Source organism: Drosophila navojoa, chromosome 2 (assembly GCF_054131105.1).
Source record: "Drosophila navojoa isolate 15081-1374.11 chromosome 2, UAZ_NAV_1.0, whole genome shotgun sequence".
Classification (NCBI taxonomy): Eukaryota; Metazoa; Arthropoda; class Insecta; order Diptera; family Drosophilidae; genus Drosophila; species Drosophila navojoa.
In genome coordinates this window covers 15,852,789-15,871,675 of record NC_142890.1, presented here as the reverse complement: position 1 = coordinate 15,871,675, position 18,887 = coordinate 15,852,789, and the positions used below count along the sequence as shown (strand labels likewise).

Here is an 18,887-nt window from a genome sequence, read left to right as displayed (position 1 = left end):
CAAGGGTTAAAGTGAATGCAGGTGTGTCCGCATTACATCCAGCTTAAGCTCACCTTCTCATGCAAATTGTCGGTGGTTTTGCCAGCTTATTAAGTGCTTGAAAGTGCATAAAAAGGACAACAACGGCTGGAATGTGAGGACTGCACAACCACTTAACATTTTGAGGCAGTGTGAAAGAGAGGGGGAGAGAAGGAGAGAATGAGAGAACCGTGTAAGTCCCAAATGGCAGCATTTATAAAGATGAGCAGAATGGGAGCTGCTACAATAGCATGGCTCTCATATTGGGGCTGGGGTGGGCGACAGGCGGGATCTTCTAGAGCTGCAGTTAATTTCGTTAATTAAGAGGAGCGACAAAAGTTGCGTGGGCGTGGCAGCCAAGCACCTCAAAAGCTAATAAGCTGTGAACGCCTGTGCGTGTGCACGGATATGCTTAGAGTAACTGAAGCAGCAGCTCGTTTACATGCAAAACAGCCTCAGGATGTGCACAGCGCTAAGCCGTACGACTCAGCAAACAGGAAGAAACACGCATACACACACACATGCGAATTGTGCCTGGCAATTGGCTAAGGAAAATACTTGTCAACTATTACTTATTTATATGTTGTTGACTACCAATTGTCGAAAACGAACGAACTCGTTTCGGCCTTTGGGTGGAATTTGTCGCCTCAACTCAACGGCCGACGTCGCCTAATTGAATTTAATATGGCCCAAGGATACATGCCCAAACACATGCCAGTCCCTAACGAGTCACAGGCATTTGAAAGGGCTGCGCCCGTGCAAACTCAAAACTTTCACGCCTGCCCAAAAGCTGCCCAAAAACATAATTTGGCTACTTTAGTCATGTTGAAGTGGGTCAGTCGAGCGAGACAAATGCACAAGCTTTCAACTCTGTAAAACTGCTGGAGATGTAACAGCACGCAAAGCTTTTTGGCTGTTATGCCTAGAGAGCTTTAAGGAAATGTTAAATGAAAGTTGTCCTGCGCTATTTGTCAGCCGAAAGCTTTGAGCTGCTTCGCACTTCTGCACTGCTATAAAATGCACGACGTCAAGCAGTTCTATTATTACCAAGCAGTGCAGCAAGAAGTCCTTGCACAGTTAACTTTATATGTTAAACAACATTAATATTTAATGTTAGAGAATTTCATCGGAGTTGAAGCTGCTGAATTATATATATACATATATACCATTATATTTTGCAGAAAAGGTATTTTAATATACATAAATTGTTTCCACAATTTCGAATTTAGTTCATTTTAATGCGTTATTTACCTATAAATATTCATAGTGATTTCAAAATTACATAGTTCATTTGTTAAGCCCGAAATTCAACTCATTCGCAAACAAAATTGATGGCTTGAAGCTTGATAACATGTGTAAGCAAATTTTGTCACAGATTTTGGCCTCAATCAGCTATGGGGCTTATTGTTTACATATCTTCCTCTAAGAACCACAAAGTGTAGGCAATGGCTGAGTCAGCTCTAAGCGCTAAGATAAGTAGTCGCAGTGCGAGCATAAACGCATCCTGTTCAAAGTCGCAGGATGCAAAAGTGAAGAGGTGCTCAAGAAATGCTTCAGCCGCATAGTGGAAGACCCGAAACCCGACACCCATACCCAACCCAACCCGACCTCTCTCTCATAATCCGTTAAGGCTCTTGTCTGCTAAATGCTGACACCAAGCCTCGACTCAAGTATTTTGCGGGCAAATAGTCCAGCCTGTATGTGAGTAGGCCGTGGCATCGTCATAGACATGGAAAGGATTCTCTCTCTCTCGCTTTCTCTGTATGTGTGTGAACGGAAAGGAGGCGTGGTACAATGTAATAAAAGTCACTCGAGTGACATTTTTGAGCTTGCAGCTATACGAGAAGCATAAGCAGAGAGCAAACAAAGAGAACGCTGACCCCCAGCTCTCAGTTTCAGCTTCAAGCCCTCGAGCCCAGTCTCCTGCTACGGTCGCGTGCCTCCTCCTCCTGCTGCTCCTGCTGCTGCTGCTGTTGTTGCCTGTTGTTCCTTTACAGCCGCTTTTTAATCGATTATGGCAAACGCGCATTGTTTGTCGCAAATCCTGTCTGAGTGTTGCCTTACAACAACTGCAATAACAATTGCTGCTGGCAAGCTGCAACAGCAACAGCTATGACTACACAGCAGCAATCCTCAAATCGTGTTATCTATCGTGTCACGACTGAGCTTGATTGAATTTATGTGTGGTTATATATTCTTTTTTTCAATTTACGTTTAAATAACTTCTGTAACTTTTAGGCTTACAGGGAATTTTTTACAGATAAAGACGGATTATTGAAATGCAACGAAATATTGTACTACTATGTAAAGTATAGTTTGTATCATAATATAAATGATATAAAATATGATCTCTGCAAAAAATAATGTGACTGAGTTATGTCATTGATATTGATAAATACATATCTTATATTTTATATGAAATCTTCAAATGAATTTTATTTAACAACTATTTAAATAACATAGATCTCAAATAGCATTGAACCTCTCCAATAATTTGGTATATTTAACAAGTCTATGAATCTTGAAACACGTCCTGACTGCATTCATGAATACAGTTAAGCAAGGATTTAAATTTCGTTTCGCACATCTCTAGCTGGAATGCTTCACAAAACATTGTACATTGAACTTGCAGCCTATCGCATTCTGCTGAGCCATCATCTGCAGCCAGCTCATGTGGAGTGGGCTCCTCTTCTTCTTTCCCTATCGTTTTTTAACATAAAATAATAATGTTGCCCCTGCAACATATTCAATAAATGTTGCTATCTATGCAGCAAAATTGTCAAGTGTGCACTCGGGCAACTCGTTTCAAGGATTGCGCTTGCTCCTCCGCACAGAGAGATAGGGCAGAGTTAAAAAAAAGCGGAACGCGTAGAGAATCTGTTTTTTTTTTTTCTTTCGCGCGATATTCGGTTACTTTTTATGCTTCGTTACCTGAGTTTGGGCTTTGGACGACACGCACTCTTATCTGTTTTCTGTTTTTTTTCTGCATACATTTTCTTTTTGTTTTCGTCACGTTTTTTGTCTGTTATACGATCAGCGATAATAAAAAATGCACATTGTTTTCATCTTCCCCAATGCGTGGGGCTCCGTCGTTTAGCTGCTTTCGCCACCCTAAACACAATATGATTCAGCCGCAGGAAATGCACGTCCTTAAAATGGCGACTGGTTCAGCTTTCAGCTGTCAGCTTTTAATATTGTTTTTTCCCTTCCACCACATCGCATGTCGTCATGTTTGCTTGTGGCATGTGTGAACTTACCTGCAACATAATAAGAGAGAATATATTAAGATTGATTAGAATACGTTTCTCGTAAACGGCACGGCATAAAATTCGAAATGGTTTATTAAACGTGTATATAAAATATTATGGGTGACTGAACGAAGGCATACACATGTACACATACATATAATTATATATATATTTGAATGAGATTTTGATATTTTCTAATGATAAACTCGTATTTTTACGGCTAAGCCATTTTTTTTTTTTTAAATATATACAAAATTTAATTAATACACTTGAATAAAGCTAAGATAGATATTTAATAAAATAAATAAAAAATATGTATTTAATCTTAGTTTATTATAAGTTGAATGTAATAAAAAAAATGCTATAAATTTAATTCCCATATTAAGAATATATCATAAATATTTTCAATTTTCCACTGTTTCAATTTATTTACGGTATTTTCAAAAGATTTGCCGCGACTAGTCTAGAAAGCTGAGACAGCGCGTTCGTCGTAGACGTTGACAGTGCAAGCACAGACACGTTGGTGCATTGACCTATCCCAAAATGTGGCCAAAAAAAGTATGTGCTAAGTACTAAGGCCAAAAGAAGCAAAACTTGGTCAGTGGCACATCGCATGTTGGGTCTGAACTTTTATTGACTCAACAGATTAACGGTTAATGAAGTGGGCAGAGGTGAGAGCAAACGGTATTTCGTATTTATTATTTATTTATCTCTTTTCTTTCGCCCGAAGTCTTCAATAATATCCGCTTGTTAAGCATAACAACTATGTTAATACCGGTGACAAGCCGAAGTTTGCATACACTTGAATAGTCCCATAATGAATATTTACAGTTAATTGCGTAATTTAGTTTACTCTCTTTTTAGAGAGATAACTGATATTACACAAAGTGAATGACATATTTAATGTTCAACTAATTATTGTTAGGGTATCGAAATTCAACTAACAACTCTAGTAAAATAAGTACGCTCTTGCACATTCATAGCTTCCTCTTTTTATTTTGTTTCTTTACACAAACAGAGCCAAAAAAAAAGAAATACTTTAAGCAAATTATGAGTGAGCGTCGCAGAGATGGAGAAAAAGTTTCCAGTCAGTTGTTAATGCGAGTTCGTCCGTGTAGTTCGCTAGTTCTTGAAAACGCGTCTCAAAAGTATCAGAAATAATGAGTTCGTGAGCTACACAAAAAGTATCTTAAGAAGTGGGCAAAAAAAAGGAACACACACACACACAGAGAAATGCTTCTACTTGGGCTGCTGTGCATTTGTCAGTCAGGTGATTATCATTGATCAACTCGGGAGTACTTAGCCCAACATCTACGTATATATAAAACATAGACTTTGCTCCAGTTTCGTCTAATGCACTTTCATTTCGTTGCCAGCTTGTTTGTGGCACACTGCAGCTGCATGGCAGCAGGAGGCCAAATCTCCGGGCAGATTTCGAAATGGATACAAGAGGCGGATTGAGGCATCCAACTACTCGTATGCTGATTACAGAGCAGCAGAGCAACTCGGTGCAGACAACAATCAATTGCGGGTGGTGGCGGAGCTGCTGGCCACCCAAGGACCCGCAGTGCAAGTAAAAGTGACAAATGAAGTGGAAAGTGCCGTGATGAGGGCGAAAGCAGCAGCCGAAAGACTGCAGCCAAATGCAAATGAAAAGAGCAAGGCCAGCCATGCAGGCATGCAAATCGTAAGGACATCTAACCAGGACATCAGCAGCATGAACTTAATGACACCCGCTGTGTTGCCAATATCGGAAAGACATAATTTCACCAACAACAACAACAGCAACAACAACTCAACTGGCCCAATGGCCGGTGATGAGCAACTATTACGATTGCAGGACTACAATTTACTATACAATGCCGAGCGACAGACCTACTTTCAGCTGCATTCGAACAGTGGGCGTGGCCCGAGCGGACCATCCAATGGTAATCGCCTGCTGCAGCAGTACGTTGGCAACAAGCTGAGCGCTGCCTTCGGCCTGAATGTCAACGACGCCAAGGAGTCAATCATGCAGCTGACCACGCAAACGGTGAGGCTCTACGATGCCGCCTCGCTGCGGCAATCACACTTCAATCCCTTCCAGCCCACGCGGTAAGCTATGAATAATGCATGCCACAATGTGTGTGGGTGTGTGTGGGTGTGTGTAAGTGCTGTTGCATTTACATGACATTTTCACTCAATTTACACTGACTATTTATGATGGAAAGCTGTCCAGTTTTTGAGTTTCTTTTTTAATTATTTAATATATATATATTTTTATTTTATTACGATTAATATTTACCAGTAATTAACTGCTCTTTCTCTGGTTTTCACAGAATCATAATCCGTGCATTTACATGACATTTTCACTCAGTTTAGAGTGACTTTATAAAGCTTTTATTAATGATTTAAAGCTGTCCAGTTTCTTTCCTTTCATTATCTTTATTATTTTAATCTATCTATCTATTTTTTATATTTTTTTACATTTTTATATATATATATATATATTTTAATATTTTTATATATAAATTTTTTTTTATAATTAAAAAAAATTTTTGTTTTTAATTTTTTTTTAATATTTTTTTTAATATTTTTTTATATATATATTTTTAAAATTTATTTATTATTATTTTTTTTTATAACTAAAAGTTGTATCTTATTTAAATAGATTTTTCTTCCTTTTCTTCAACATTAATTTTAATTTCATTATTATTTTATACCAAACTAACTGTTCTTTCTCTCGCTTTCGCAGAATCATAATCCATGGCTGGCTGGGCAATGCCCATGCCAATGTCTACAGCTATCTGGTGCCGGCTTACCTGAAGCTCAGCGATGGCAGCTACAATATTTTCACTGTCGACTGGGGACGTGGTGCCATCGCTGATTATATAACGGCCAGCTATAGGGTGAAGCCCGTGGGTCAGGTGCTGGCCAAGTTTCTGGACTTTCTGCACGTGGAGGCGGGCATGCAGTTTGAGGATCTCCAGCTGATTGGCTTCAGCATGGGCGCCCATATCGCCGGGCTGGCCGCCAAGCACGTGCAGACCGGTCAGGTGCGTGTGATACGCGCCCTGGATCCGGCCCTGCCCTTCTTTCGCTACGCCCAGGAGAAGGAGCGCCTCAGCCGCAACGATGCCAGCTACGTTGAGGTGCTGCACACGAGCGTGGGCAGCTATGGATTCGATCGTCCGCTGGGCCACGTCGACTTCTACGCCAACTGGGGTAGCCAGCAGCCGGGCTGCTTCTGGCACGAGTGCAGCCACTGGCGTGCCTTTGCGCTCTTCAAGGAGAGCCTGGAGGGGACGGCTTTCGAGGCCAGGGGCTGTCAGCCAGGCGAATGGCAGCAGTTGACGCGCCATAAACGCTGCCCCCAGCCAACGGGCAGCCGGCTCCACATGGGCGGAGATTTGGGCACACTATCCATGGAGCAGCTGGCGCAGCGCGAGGGAGTTTATTATTTCGAGACCCAGGCGAGACCGCCCTATGATATGGGGCCAGCGACATAGAGGCAGCTGAGCATTCAATGTGCCATGCGGCATGCGGCATGTGGCATGTGGCATGGTAAAAAGAGAGCAACAACTACAGCAGCGTAATGAGCAAAAGCGCAGCGCGCATTTTTATTTCTAATTAGTAAGTCCATTTGTGTGTGTGCACGTGTGTTTGTGTATGTATATGTGTGTGTGTATTTCTAAAAGCTGCGCTGCAAAATTAAAAAATGCTACCATGTGTAAAATGCTTTTCATGCCAGTTACAGGCATAGCAAAATGGCAAACAACAAAAACAACTTGCAACGGTCTTGTGAACAAAATAAAAACCAAAAACCCTTGCAAAACTAGTTTTTGCCTCGCATTTTGTGTGCATACAAAATTATTAGCAAAGCTCTCGTAAAAAACTACAAAAAAAAAATATGCTTCACTTAATTAATGCTAAGTGACTGTGCATATGATTCTCAAGTTTTCAATATGCTACCAAATTAATAATATTCAAATCCAATTCACAGATTTTCACAAGAATTACATTTTAAATCTTATATTTAATTTAAATAAATATAATTTTAAAGGCTATTGTAGTCGTCTGCCTTTACATACATACATTTACATATATGTATTGAGTAGATTTTCATTTATTATTTACGCTTGATTTACTCAAAATCATAATTATATCCATTTCCCTGTTGATATGAAGAATATTTAGCTTTAATTTTCAACGCCTCGATTAAATATAATATAATTTAATAATATAATAACAAGTTTACTATTGAAATAAAAAAGATAATATTTATAAAAGTTAAGAAAAATGAATAAAATTCATATATCTTGATTGAGTTGGTTGATTTAGTATAGAAAGAGCCCATACATCTTCCAATAATTATAAAAATTTTTTATGAGAAGGCATGTAAGTATCTTTAAAAAGATATTTTAGAAAGATTTGTCGCCAATATTGAGTAAAAGACAGCAAAGCTCGCTCTAGCTTAAACATTCATGTTAAATATTAAACTATTTACTAGCATTCGGTTTGTTTTCAACTGCTTTGGCATCTGAGTTTTACCTACATTTTGGTTGATAGGTGCTGTCACTGAGACAGGAAAAATACACACACACACAGACATGCATATGCACGTATACACATTCCTCAGTCAGCCAGCCGCAAATTATAAAATTCTGTCTAATTTGTGGGCAGTTTTTTCGGCGCGAGACCTACATAAATTACACACATATAGATTCACACACAGACACGCACAGTCACACTCTCACCCACGAGGAGCACAAGGAATACAGCTGGAGACAAAAGACCGTGCAACGCCTGATGCTGTTAGGCCTCTTAATGAGTGTGAACAACTAGCGAATGCCCTGTAAATTATTCCAGTTGAGTACTAAATCAGCTAATCTATGTCTTAAAATTGAGCGAGAGAGAGTGAGAGAGAGAGAGAGAGAGAGAGATAGTATTACTTATTAAAGAACCTACAGAATGTATTGTAAATGTAAATCAGCTAATCTATGTCTTAAAATTGAGAGAGAGTGAGAGAGAGCGAGAGAGAGAGAGAGAGAGAGAGAGAGAGAGAGAGAGAGATAGAGAGGGAGATAGTATCACTTATTAAAGAACACACAGAATGAACCTTTGGCATATACCCTATGTTCTGTTCACTTCTCTTATGCACAGGATATAGGGAAGCTAACGCCCACTAGCAGAGGCGCTCTCTGCCTCTCCTTCCGGCAGACACTGCAGTCACTCCGTCTGTTTTGTCGACACTTTGTTGCATGCATATTGCATGCTACATACTTGTAGGCGCAAGGCGCATAAATTAAAAATGGCGGCGCGTTGCGCGTTGCACGTTGCACGTGGCACATTAACGACTTGGCACTGTAACGCATTAAGCTTTAATTGGCCCACTGTGAGTGTGTGTATGTGTGTGTGTAGATCTCTGCGGCCAAATTTGGCCGTAAATACTTTTTGGGTCGCACGGCTGCCATTAATGTGATTTCTTTCCACATCATTTGAGAGAGCTAAGGCCCAACCCCATTCGGAACGTGGCCAAAGCGAAATGACGAGCGCAAATATTTGCCAAAGAAAACAGAAAATAAAAACAATACCAAGCAAAAAATCCATTTTCCTTGTGCTGTTTTTTTTTTTTTGGCAGCCCAGAAATGTAGGCAACATTTTTCTGCTCTGCACATAATTTCTCCTCGGAGCATACTTAAATACTTGTTGAGAATATTTGTATACGTATGTATATATGTATATATATATTGTCATCTGCATTTAGATTAGAATGTTGCACAGATTTTGAGGTCAGCGGCAATGGGGAAAACGTGCAACATTGTGCATATACATTATTTTCAAGTTGCAAAAGTTTTGAAATTATTTTTATATGTTGCGTAGGTGCTCGAGGCGCATAGAGCCCGCAAAGCCCAGTTAGGCACTCGAAAATTGTCATAATGGAGTTTCATCTAAGCTCTGAAGTTGGACAGTTGCCCTAAGCCAGAGAGGGCACGGGCAGGGAAGGGCAGCAACACGGGCCACTGGCCCATGGCTTCTGTTTATGTGCAAACTTTTATGGCTGCATTAAGTGCTTTAATAGAATTTTCTACAGTTTTGTCATTACGGAACTTACTTCAACTGTGCGCTGTTATTAAACAAATAATTACTAAACCGATTACATATATTTTTCATATAAAACTTGTAATTCATATTTGAATATTGTGAATTAATTTAAAGCTGAGCAAATTTCATTAAAGTCTAATTATGCATTTAGGTTGAACTTGTACTAAAATTAAGTGAAACATAATTTCTTCTGTGTATTTGATATTATATTTTTTATTATTTTTCAACTAAGTTTTCGCTTTTCTAATCTCAAATATTGATTGCAGTCTAAAACATTTCTGAAGACCTTCTTCCACAACTTGCGTTCTTTAGGCAACTAAATTCTAAATTTTAAGAATTCAATAAAAAACAGCGAAATACACTAGCTTGCAAATTGAATAAACATTATCAAGACATTCATAATAATTCTATAGAATCTTCACTTGTGTATAATTAATTAGGTTTCCTTCTTTTATGGTTAAAGCAGATGAAATCATTTTGGGAAATTTTGCTTACCATAGCATGGATTCCAAGTAGTTCATGTTTTGTCAACTGTTTGCTGTTATCAGGACAAGTCAAGTTAACACTCACACACACACACACACACACACAGATCCCACACACACGCGCAATGCCACAAACTTAGTTGTGAAACAAACTCAATTTGCGTGCAAGTTTTGGCAGCAAAATTTGCACTTGGCAACACATAAATTGTACTTTCGTATTGTTGTAGATGTTGCAACTGCGGCAAGTGGCAAGTGGCAAGAAACGTTTTTGTGGCAGCGCGTGGAAAAACCCGTCACTGTTGCCGGCTGTGCGCTGCAAACCAAACTGAAATGCACAGGCAGACAGACAACAAAAAATACACAAAAAAAAAAAAAACGTAAATAACGAATACACGCGCTAATTTGTCGGCCAAGACGTCGGAGGGCCAAACGGGGTAGTTTAGCTATCAGGCCTGTAAGAAGATACACACACACACACACACACATAGGCAGCCCTCCACTTGGAAGCCCTTCAAATGCTCTACCTTCTTCACTCCGCCCCCGGCACGCCCACAACAAAAGACTTGATTTAGATACTGTAGAGCAGTGAGCGCGCGGCGAAATGAACTGCACACGCAGACAATGCATTCCTAATGCCTGACAGGCTGAAGCAGCCCTTTAACCCTTTGTTGCCCCACTGCGCGCAGCTCATGCAAGTAGCTAAGGTCTTTTTTTTTTTTTTTTGTATTTGCTGTTGGTTTGCTTTGGGGTTTGCCAGCTCGCAACCTGTCATAAAGTGTCGCGACGCGCGTTTCCGCTACCTGCCACGTCACGCCCAGCGTCGCCCATCTGACTTCCTTCCCAAGACTGTCAGTGGTGCTTCCTGCTGCTGGTGCGTGCTTAACCCGCAATGGCTTCCGGCGCACGCACTGCAGCCGCAAAAGGCGCACATTACTTGCCAGCGCATTGTCGGCTTTGGATGCACTTACACCAGCTTTATTATCCCCTCTGCCCGTCTCAGCTCTTTCTCTCTTGATAGCTAGCTAGGGGGGGGGGGGGGGGGGGGGGGCACAGGAATTACATGGCTCAAGAGCAAGTATTAGGCAGAGGAATTACATTGCTCTAGAGCCTTTGAGTGCTGCCTTGAGCCAGGCAAAAACACGCTCAAAGAGCAAAACTGTCAATGCCATCGACCAAAAAATGATCCGGGAAGAGTAGTAGCAGCAGCAGCAGCAGCAGCAGAGTGCAGCAACGAAATAAAACCTGCAGCTTGTTTGTTGACCTGCAGCAAATAAGGGAAAAAAAGGAATGCTCAATGCTGGCAAATACCCTGTAAAATGTTTCAAAGCAACTGATGCTATATATTTAAGCAAATCCTGACTTTTGCCCGAGTGTGAATAGGTGTGTGTACTACAAATATGCAATAGAATCCGGTTATGCCGATGCTCAAGATACCTTTTGAGAACCAGAATTTTCTTTGCAATAGCCATATGAACTTTACAAATTGAGTCGTTATAACTGAGCCCTACTGTATATGCTACCCGAGAAATGTCCTTCTTAAATTACAGGGCATAGAACCAATGAAACACATTCCAGCACAAGTTACACAAAATGCTCTATATATGATGTGTGCATATGTGTGTGTGTGTGTCTCTCCCTCTCTCTCTCTCTCTCTCTGTGTGTGCGTAGCGCGTGTGAATGCTTGGCAAACAGACAAAGAAAAGTAACAGCATGGCTGAAACCAAAATGGGTATAGCTGTTGACCAAAACGGCAGCATGACGTCTATTCGCAGCCCTTGAAAGGTGACACACAGCAGGTGACGTTGTGTGGCTGTGCAGAAGCAGTGGCCAGAGAACTTAAAGAGCTTAAAGGGCAAACTCACTTGGGCAATACAAAATTAAAGGCAACTAGATCTATTCTTATTAACTTATTGCAACCAAAGAAATATCAAATGTAAGTTTACAGTTTACAGTTTAGAACAGCACTTGTGCCTAATTTCAATGTGAAACTTGGCAAAATCCACACAGACACTCAAACAATTAGTGCGACAAAGGTGAGGTGAGGGTGGGTGGATAGGTAAGTTTCAAGTGGCGGACTACCTGGCTGGAGAACTAGCTGGAGCGACGTCAACTGAAGCCCTACGACGACGTAAAAAGTTTCAGTTTTTGTGCAAGCAAATTGGATTATTTGATTACGTGTTTGTGCGAGCGACCAGAACAGGTACTCAGAGAGAAAGAGACAGAGAAAGAAAGAGAGGGAGAGAAATTTCAGATGTAGGGTAAGAATCAGACTTTTACACGCTGGCAATTTTGTAAAGCGGCCAAGGGAACAAGTTTTAAGAGCGCCAAGCGTATTGCAGGGGTTGCAGGTTCATTGCAGGTTCCAGAAAAGATTCCAAATACAAATAAAAAATAGTTTTTCTTTGGCTTTGATTTATGTGGATTTCGTTTGCCAATTGGCAAATGTTTGGTGCTCAGCATCTAGAAGAAGAAGTCAAGTCGAAGCTATAAAAACTAAAATACCAATTTGATATAGAACATTTGACAGAAGGCACTTACAAAAGCTGGAAATGATTGAACCAATTTCTCTACGCCCAAGCAGAAAAGCATAAGCCGACAATATGCTTAGTATAAATGTAAAGTTGAAAAGGTCAGAGTCGAGAGTTTAGTTTAGTTTTGCAAAATGAGAAAATAATACTATTTTAGTATTTAATGAGAACGGAAGAGCAAGCTTCGAGTGAATTTCACAGAAATGTCTGAATGATAGCTGTAGTTGTGGTGAATATGAGTTGTAGCACTTAAGAAAATCCGATTTATAGGAAGCTGAAGCTTCTATTCTCAGCAATTTATTTTGGTTGAGCAAGTAAACTGGAAAAACTCTAGAGAAATATACAAGAAGCTTTTCTAGCTGTGATTAAACAGTGAAATTTTTAAGATTTTTTGCAGCAATTTAATTACTAAATACAAATATAATTTCAGGGCATTTTTAAAGCAAGAGTATATCGATAACTAAAAGCGTAAATAATTAGCTACATAATTATAGCTGAGACATCTTGAGGAAGATGTGAAGCGATCTTCATAGAGCCATCAGCTTGGCAATTAAAAAACCCTCAGCAAAGTAATTTTTATTGCTAGTTAATTGACTAATTGACTAATTGAGTCAATTGCCAATGGATAAAGTGACAAGCAGTAACGTGAAAAATGGTTAAAGAAGGCAAGTAAGGAGAAACAACGACTAGACTAAATGGCAATTGGCGTCCAGTTTGTTGTCCAGCGGGCGTAATAAAATAAGAGAACTCCATGTAGCAGCAACGAGCATAAGTTACCTTGTGGCAGCTGTGGACAACAGTTACCTTCCACACAGACAAATTAAAAGTCAATATGGACACACACACATACACACACATACATAATATATATACATATATAGAGACTTTTAACCCGAGCTCGCCGGCAACAAAATTTATTGTTTCAAACTGGCTGCAAATAGTTAGAAAATTGGTTTTGGCTTGGCAGGTTTCAAAGCGTTCAAACTGTCTGCTTGTTTGCCTAATTGATTTATTTATAAAGCTATACGTAGATACATATATATACATATATACATATATCTATATATAGTTCATTTAGTCTATGCAACATGTATTGCGAAAGCCCGCAGTTGGGCAAATGCAGGCGACAGCTGCTGCTACTGCTTCAATATGTGGCACTGGTGCGTATGAGTGATTTTTAATTTATATTTAAATAATCCAAAGAGCAGACTTGACATTTGCCAGGCGCCCGAAAAGGGGGATATTTTTACTTTATTTTTATTTATTTATTATTTATTATTTTGTTAGGGCTCACTTTCGGCTTGTCCTAATGAGCTGCGAGGCTCACAGCCCGCAGCACCAGACCAAAACAAACAAACAAACATGCAAGAGGCGTTGCCGAAAAGGTGTTGAACCAAAGTGTGAAGCCACAGTAGACAGCAACAAGCAGTGGAAATAGGAACAGCTGGTACCTCAAGGGTGTTTTTCTGCTTCCCTCTTTTTGGGCATATTTGATGATAGAGAAGTGCGCTAAGCATGTGCTAGTTATGCACAGTCGATCGATATGCGATATAGTGTGTACTTAGGGGCCAAGCATTTTTGTGCTGACTGGCAGACGATTAACCCTTTACGTGCCAATTGCTAAATAAATTAGCAAGCCAGACTGTATGTGTGTGAGTGCGTGTGTGTTGGTGTGTGCGTGCCGGAAAGTTGATTGAAAAACTCAACTCTTATGCTTCGAGCCAGAGAGAGCAATCGTTCTTCGCTCACTCCATCATACCCGAGGTATTTTAATTGGCATTGTTGCCTTCAAGTGCTGCCCATTAAAAAGTTGACTTTCGGGCACAATCTGGCAACGCCTTCAGGTTGGGCTTTGGGCCTTTGGCTTAGCTATTCTTTGGCCCAATCAGCACTGCAGCATTGCGCCTGCCGTATACGTTATTTAATTAAGCTAATGTTCGCCCTTGAGTTGCCTTTGGATTTTCTTGATGCCTTTAATGAGGTTAAGCCAATAAAATGCGCATACGCCATGTGCAACGCGGCGTATTTCATGACAGCTGCCATTTATAGCTATTGGCACGTCGGTCTTCCAATTTGCGTTGATTAATTAAATATATATGCCTCTAGTATTTCGGGAAACAGTCTGAGAAATAAAACGTAGTGGCATTCAAATGAGGCTAAAATGATTTATTTATTATAATTGACAATGAATGTAGATGTCAATATTAAGTGAGTTGAATTGAATAGTCAACATTTGCATATTCCGTAAGAGAATGGTTTTCAATAATGGTTCCGTTTAGATCTATGATGAGGAGCCACATCATTAAAGTTTAAACACTCTGATTGAAATGAGCAACAGCAAATGAAATAGTCAGCTCATTCAGTCAACATGAATGAATTTTAAGCACAATGAACCAATTTTTAATCTATAATAACAAAATGCAAAATACTTTTAAATGCATTACATTAATGCCTCAATCGGCTTATGAGTAAATACCCTTTTCGCATTTAGGACTTATCAACTTATTTGAGCATTTCCACGAAATTTCGGCATACTTCCGTTAATCCTAATGTATATAAGTAGCTTTTAGAGCTGCTACAAATGAACAACATAGAAACACTTTCATTCCATGCTCAACTTTTTCAATCACTAAATACGTTTGCTCTATTTACCAACAATTTCATGCCAAAAATTCTTGAAACTTCATCTCGTTGCCGAACTGTTGAAAAGTTTCTAGTAAAACACTGAAGTGGTCAATCAATATCTGTTAAGCAAATAGTAAAAATGCAATGAAGCAATTTAAACAGAATATCGTTTAGCTGCAGCTGCCTCACACACACACACACACAAGCACATTCAAATGAGATAGGAAATGCACATGGGCAGCAGGGGATGGATTCAGCCACAATACAAATTGAAGTGCCATACATTATAATTCATTGCACAAGCAATATGATTTTTGCCATGGCAAGCTGTAATCGGACGACCTCAAGCCGTTCAACTCGAGCTAACAACTTTTAACAATGACATTCACTTTGGGCCAGAGCAGGACACCAACCATCCAGCGACACTCAGCCACCCAACCACTCAACCAAATACACTCTCCCACACAGACAAACATAGCTGGGCAGCTTGCATGTGCCATGTGTCCAAGTCTGTTTCATTTAAAGTGTCCCCAGCTTCGGTTCGTGTGCGTCTATTTGATTTTGCTTGGGGTTCTTCTCCACTTTGGGTAAACGAAAAATGCTCAACCACAGTTTTATTTTTCTTTTTTTGACCTTTACTGGCGTTTCTCCCGCCAAGTTTTATTTCGGTTTAATTCATTTGCTTTGTTTTTGCATATTTTTAGTACTCCCCCACTCACAATGGGTCGCTTTTATTTACTCGAATTGCATGGCGCGAGTGTGTATTTCGATGCAGCACAAAAATTAAGCAATCCCAGCAAAAGGACAATTTCTCCTCTTTTATTTTTTTGTGATATGTAAATTGAATTTTTTTTTGCTGGCGCTTTGCGGTTTCAGGTTTAATTGCTTAATTATTGATGTCAAACGTTATTGAATTGTTCTGAGGCACTTTAATATATATATGTATATATTCTATATATGTAGCTGTTGCCATTTGCATTCATAATTTAATTTTTGATAGACTCTGCATAAATGCAAAGCGCAGGCGGCAATCGATAAGGCTCGTTCTTACTTGTTTTATATTTGTTTGCAGACCGTCTAACGATCCAGGTAAAACACTTGAACTAAATCCAAACTCAGTAGCGCACGTTTTTACTTTCATCTCATGCCTGCAAGCTGGAGAACTCGTTAATATGCCAATTACAGAATCGCATGAACTGGGAGGAAAACAAGAAACAATCCAAATTAAATCCGAAGTAGCGCCCACCGAAAGTTGCCTGGGACTTGTTGGCATTCATTTCATTTAAAAGCCCCAATTAAATATTAAAGTAAAATACCAAAAACAAAAATAATATATAAAATAAGAGAGTATTTTTTTCAGGCTTTCTTTAAGCGAAAATTAAGTAGATAATTTGATAACATTTAAATGCATACGCTATATATAAACACATATATTCATGAGAAGGAAACTGGCACTGTTTCAACTTTTGCCTCAAACCATTATGAAAATTAAATGAAAAATAATAATCTTTAATATACGTATACGTATACGACACGTTGCCAGATATTTTTTTTGTGCTGCAGCCTGTTTGGCTACCTTTGGCACAACTCGAAACAGGGTTTTTTTTTTGCCCATACAGAAGATAAGCAAGCGTGTGAGCATTACAAAGTGAGTAAAACAGAGCAAAGATAACAAGCTGTCGAGCTTAGAGCGAGAGAACATCTAATGTGCTTACATAAATCCAGTGAATTTCTTTCCTTTTCTATATTTTTTTTTTTTAGCTCTCTTTGAAATCATTTTACGTGTAACCCATTTGTTTAACGTTTTCAAGTGCTTAACCCACATAAACGACAGTTGGTCACGGCTTATCAATAGATACTAAGCCGCAAGAGGCAACAGCGAGCGAGAAACAAAAGAAATGCGATTATAATGGAGGGATAATGCAAATATATATATCTATATATTCATATAATGAGAAGGCTAATGAGATAAAATAACGACTACGGCTCTCATCATTCAAGAGAATTCAAGTATTTTATATTCTACAGAGTCTTCATAAACAGCTTATGGGCCAAGTTTTACTCGATTATGCAGCAAATTGCATTTGAGCGTCGGGTTGAGAGGGAGGCATGATGCTTGTTCGTTGGATTTGTTGTTCAGAGTAAAATAAACCGAGGGAAGATAATTCACTAAGTACATGAGAAAAAGGGAAACTGGAGACAACAGCGCAACGGCAAATGAATGGCGGAAGTTTAAGAGTCATCAGAAACGGCTAAACGGAGAGGGAGTGGCAGAAAGAAATGTATATCTAATGGGGTTGATTTTTTTTAGTATTTATTTTATTTTTGCTAACAATATCAGCACGTTTTAGAGATGGGTTTTGCAACTCTGGCATATTTTCCACAATCAGCTGCACTAATTTAAAAAGTTGAAATGGGCTTCAGAACTAGTTGCACTAGAGTACACAACTGTTGCGCTCTTGATTTGACGGATTATGCGTAGCTATGCTGAGGGAGCTCTTGCTGCTGCCAATACTTGAACAAACTTTTGCAGCATTATTCAAGACTGCCAGTCACATAGGGGCTTGCGCAAGGAGCACATGCACAAAAAGCAATGCACGTAGCGAGTTCTTCAACGGGCTTCAACTAGTTCTCGAGCTCACAAAATTTGATTTCTAGTGGCAACAGTTTTCCTCCTTTTTCACCAAAAAAAGCTAAGAAAACCAACCAAACTTTGAAGGCAACAGCTGCGCTTAGAAAGAGATAGCAAGAGGACGGGCTAAGCACACGCTATGTGTATGTGAGTGTGTATGCTAGCATAATATTTCTCGTCTTGTTGCATATGTCAGAGTGAATGTACTTAAGCAAACAGATAAACATAGTCTCACAACTTTTGAAGGCCTTTGTGTTCGGACTATGAAATTAAAAACACAAAAATAGAGAAATAAACAAAATAGTGCAGACAGCCGCAGACTTAAAATTCAGTTACTTGATCCTCCGACAGCATATGAGATACCCTAGCTAAGTCGGAAAAGTCTAGTTAAATTATTTATTCATATATGTATATTTCTAGATTTGTATGTATACATAGGAGAGAGGGTATTATAGTTTCGACTAGCTGTAGATACTCGTTTGCTTCACTTTACTATCATGTGATGAGTTTTTGTGGCAAAGAGAAACGCTTAAGGATACTTGTGCAAGATTTATGACGTGTTAGTTTTTTCGTTTTCAGTTTTCAGTTTTTACTTTTTCTTTTCGAGTGGAGTTTGCCACAGGACTTGCAACAAGTCCACATCCTTTTGGCGCAACAACCCACTTGCACATGCATATGCATATTAAAGCGAGGACATGCAATTTTTGTTCCTTTGCCAAGTGGCGCTCATTTTTTAATGAGCGCCCCGGAAATGTCTGCGTGTGGGTGAGTGTGCATGTGCATGTGTGTGTGTGTGCGGCATTCGTTTTGATTTATGAAGAGCGCTGCGCAGCTGACGTTTCGTTGGAGGCTGCTGCGTGGGCGTGGCATTGGTTAAATAAGTAAAGCAACGTGGAGTGAGCAAAAAAACTCACTTTGTTTTTAATGTGACGAACGCATATATGAAGCATGACTGCATCCTGTTGCCGTTTGCTGTCCGTAATGTCCTGTCTGGCCTGAGGCTTTATGTTTACTCATTGATATTGTAAGCGCTCGCCTGCCTAAAAGTTGACTGCAAAAGTCCTTAAACTGTATTTACGCATCGCACACGCGTCCATTAATCAAGCAATTTATCAAACATGTCATTCGAGAGGAGCAGCAGCAGCCACAATTATGAGCGGACTGGTGCAGGGGACTTGACATATTTGGGATTTGATCGTCAGTTGTCCGCCCTCTCGCTCACGCTCTATTGACACGCCAGATATGTGAGCAATTTGCCAGAGTGGAT

At 39.7% G+C, this 18,887-nt stretch overlaps 2 protein-coding genes across 4 annotated transcripts in view; one reads left to right on the top strand and one right to left on the bottom strand.

The window, feature by feature from the left end:
• Positions 1–18,887, bottom strand: part of msi (RNA-binding protein musashi) — a 110,047-nt gene that overhangs the window by 21,452 nt on the left and 69,708 nt on the right. Inside the window, exon 1 of one of the 3 annotated variants that reach the window (XM_018112811.3) lies at positions 9,846–9,886. The exons of the other annotated variants lie outside the window; for them this stretch is intronic. Coding sequence (XP_017968300.1) covers positions 9,846–9,871 — 26 coding nt within the window. The 5' untranslated portion in view covers positions 9,872–9,886. Of the gene's footprint in view, positions 1–9,845; positions 9,887–18,887 lie in introns of those variants that run through there. 3 annotated transcript variants of the gene reach the window in all.
• Positions 4,148–7,033, top strand: LOC108659756 (lipoprotein lipase). The gene is made up of 3 exons (XM_018112814.3): positions 4,148–4,536; positions 4,643–5,360; positions 6,001–7,033. The coding sequence occupies exons 1-3, from the start codon at positions 4,500–4,502 to the stop codon at positions 6,752–6,754; spliced, it is 1,509 nt and encodes a 502-aa protein (XP_017968303.1). The 5' UTR covers positions 4,148–4,499; the 3' UTR covers positions 6,755–7,033.

Coding starts and splice junctions, on each gene's coding strand:
- LOC108659756 (XM_018112814.3), top strand. CDS start 4,500: ATGCTTCTACTTGGGCTGCTGTGCATTTGTCAGTCAG. Junction 4,537..4,642: donor GCTGTGCATTTGTCAGTCAG/GTGATTATCATT, acceptor TTTCGTTGCCAG/CTTGTTTGTGGCACACTGCA. Junction 5,361..6,000: donor AATCCCTTCCAGCCCACGCG/GTAAGCTATGAA, acceptor TCGCTTTCGCAG/AATCATAATCCATGGCTGGC.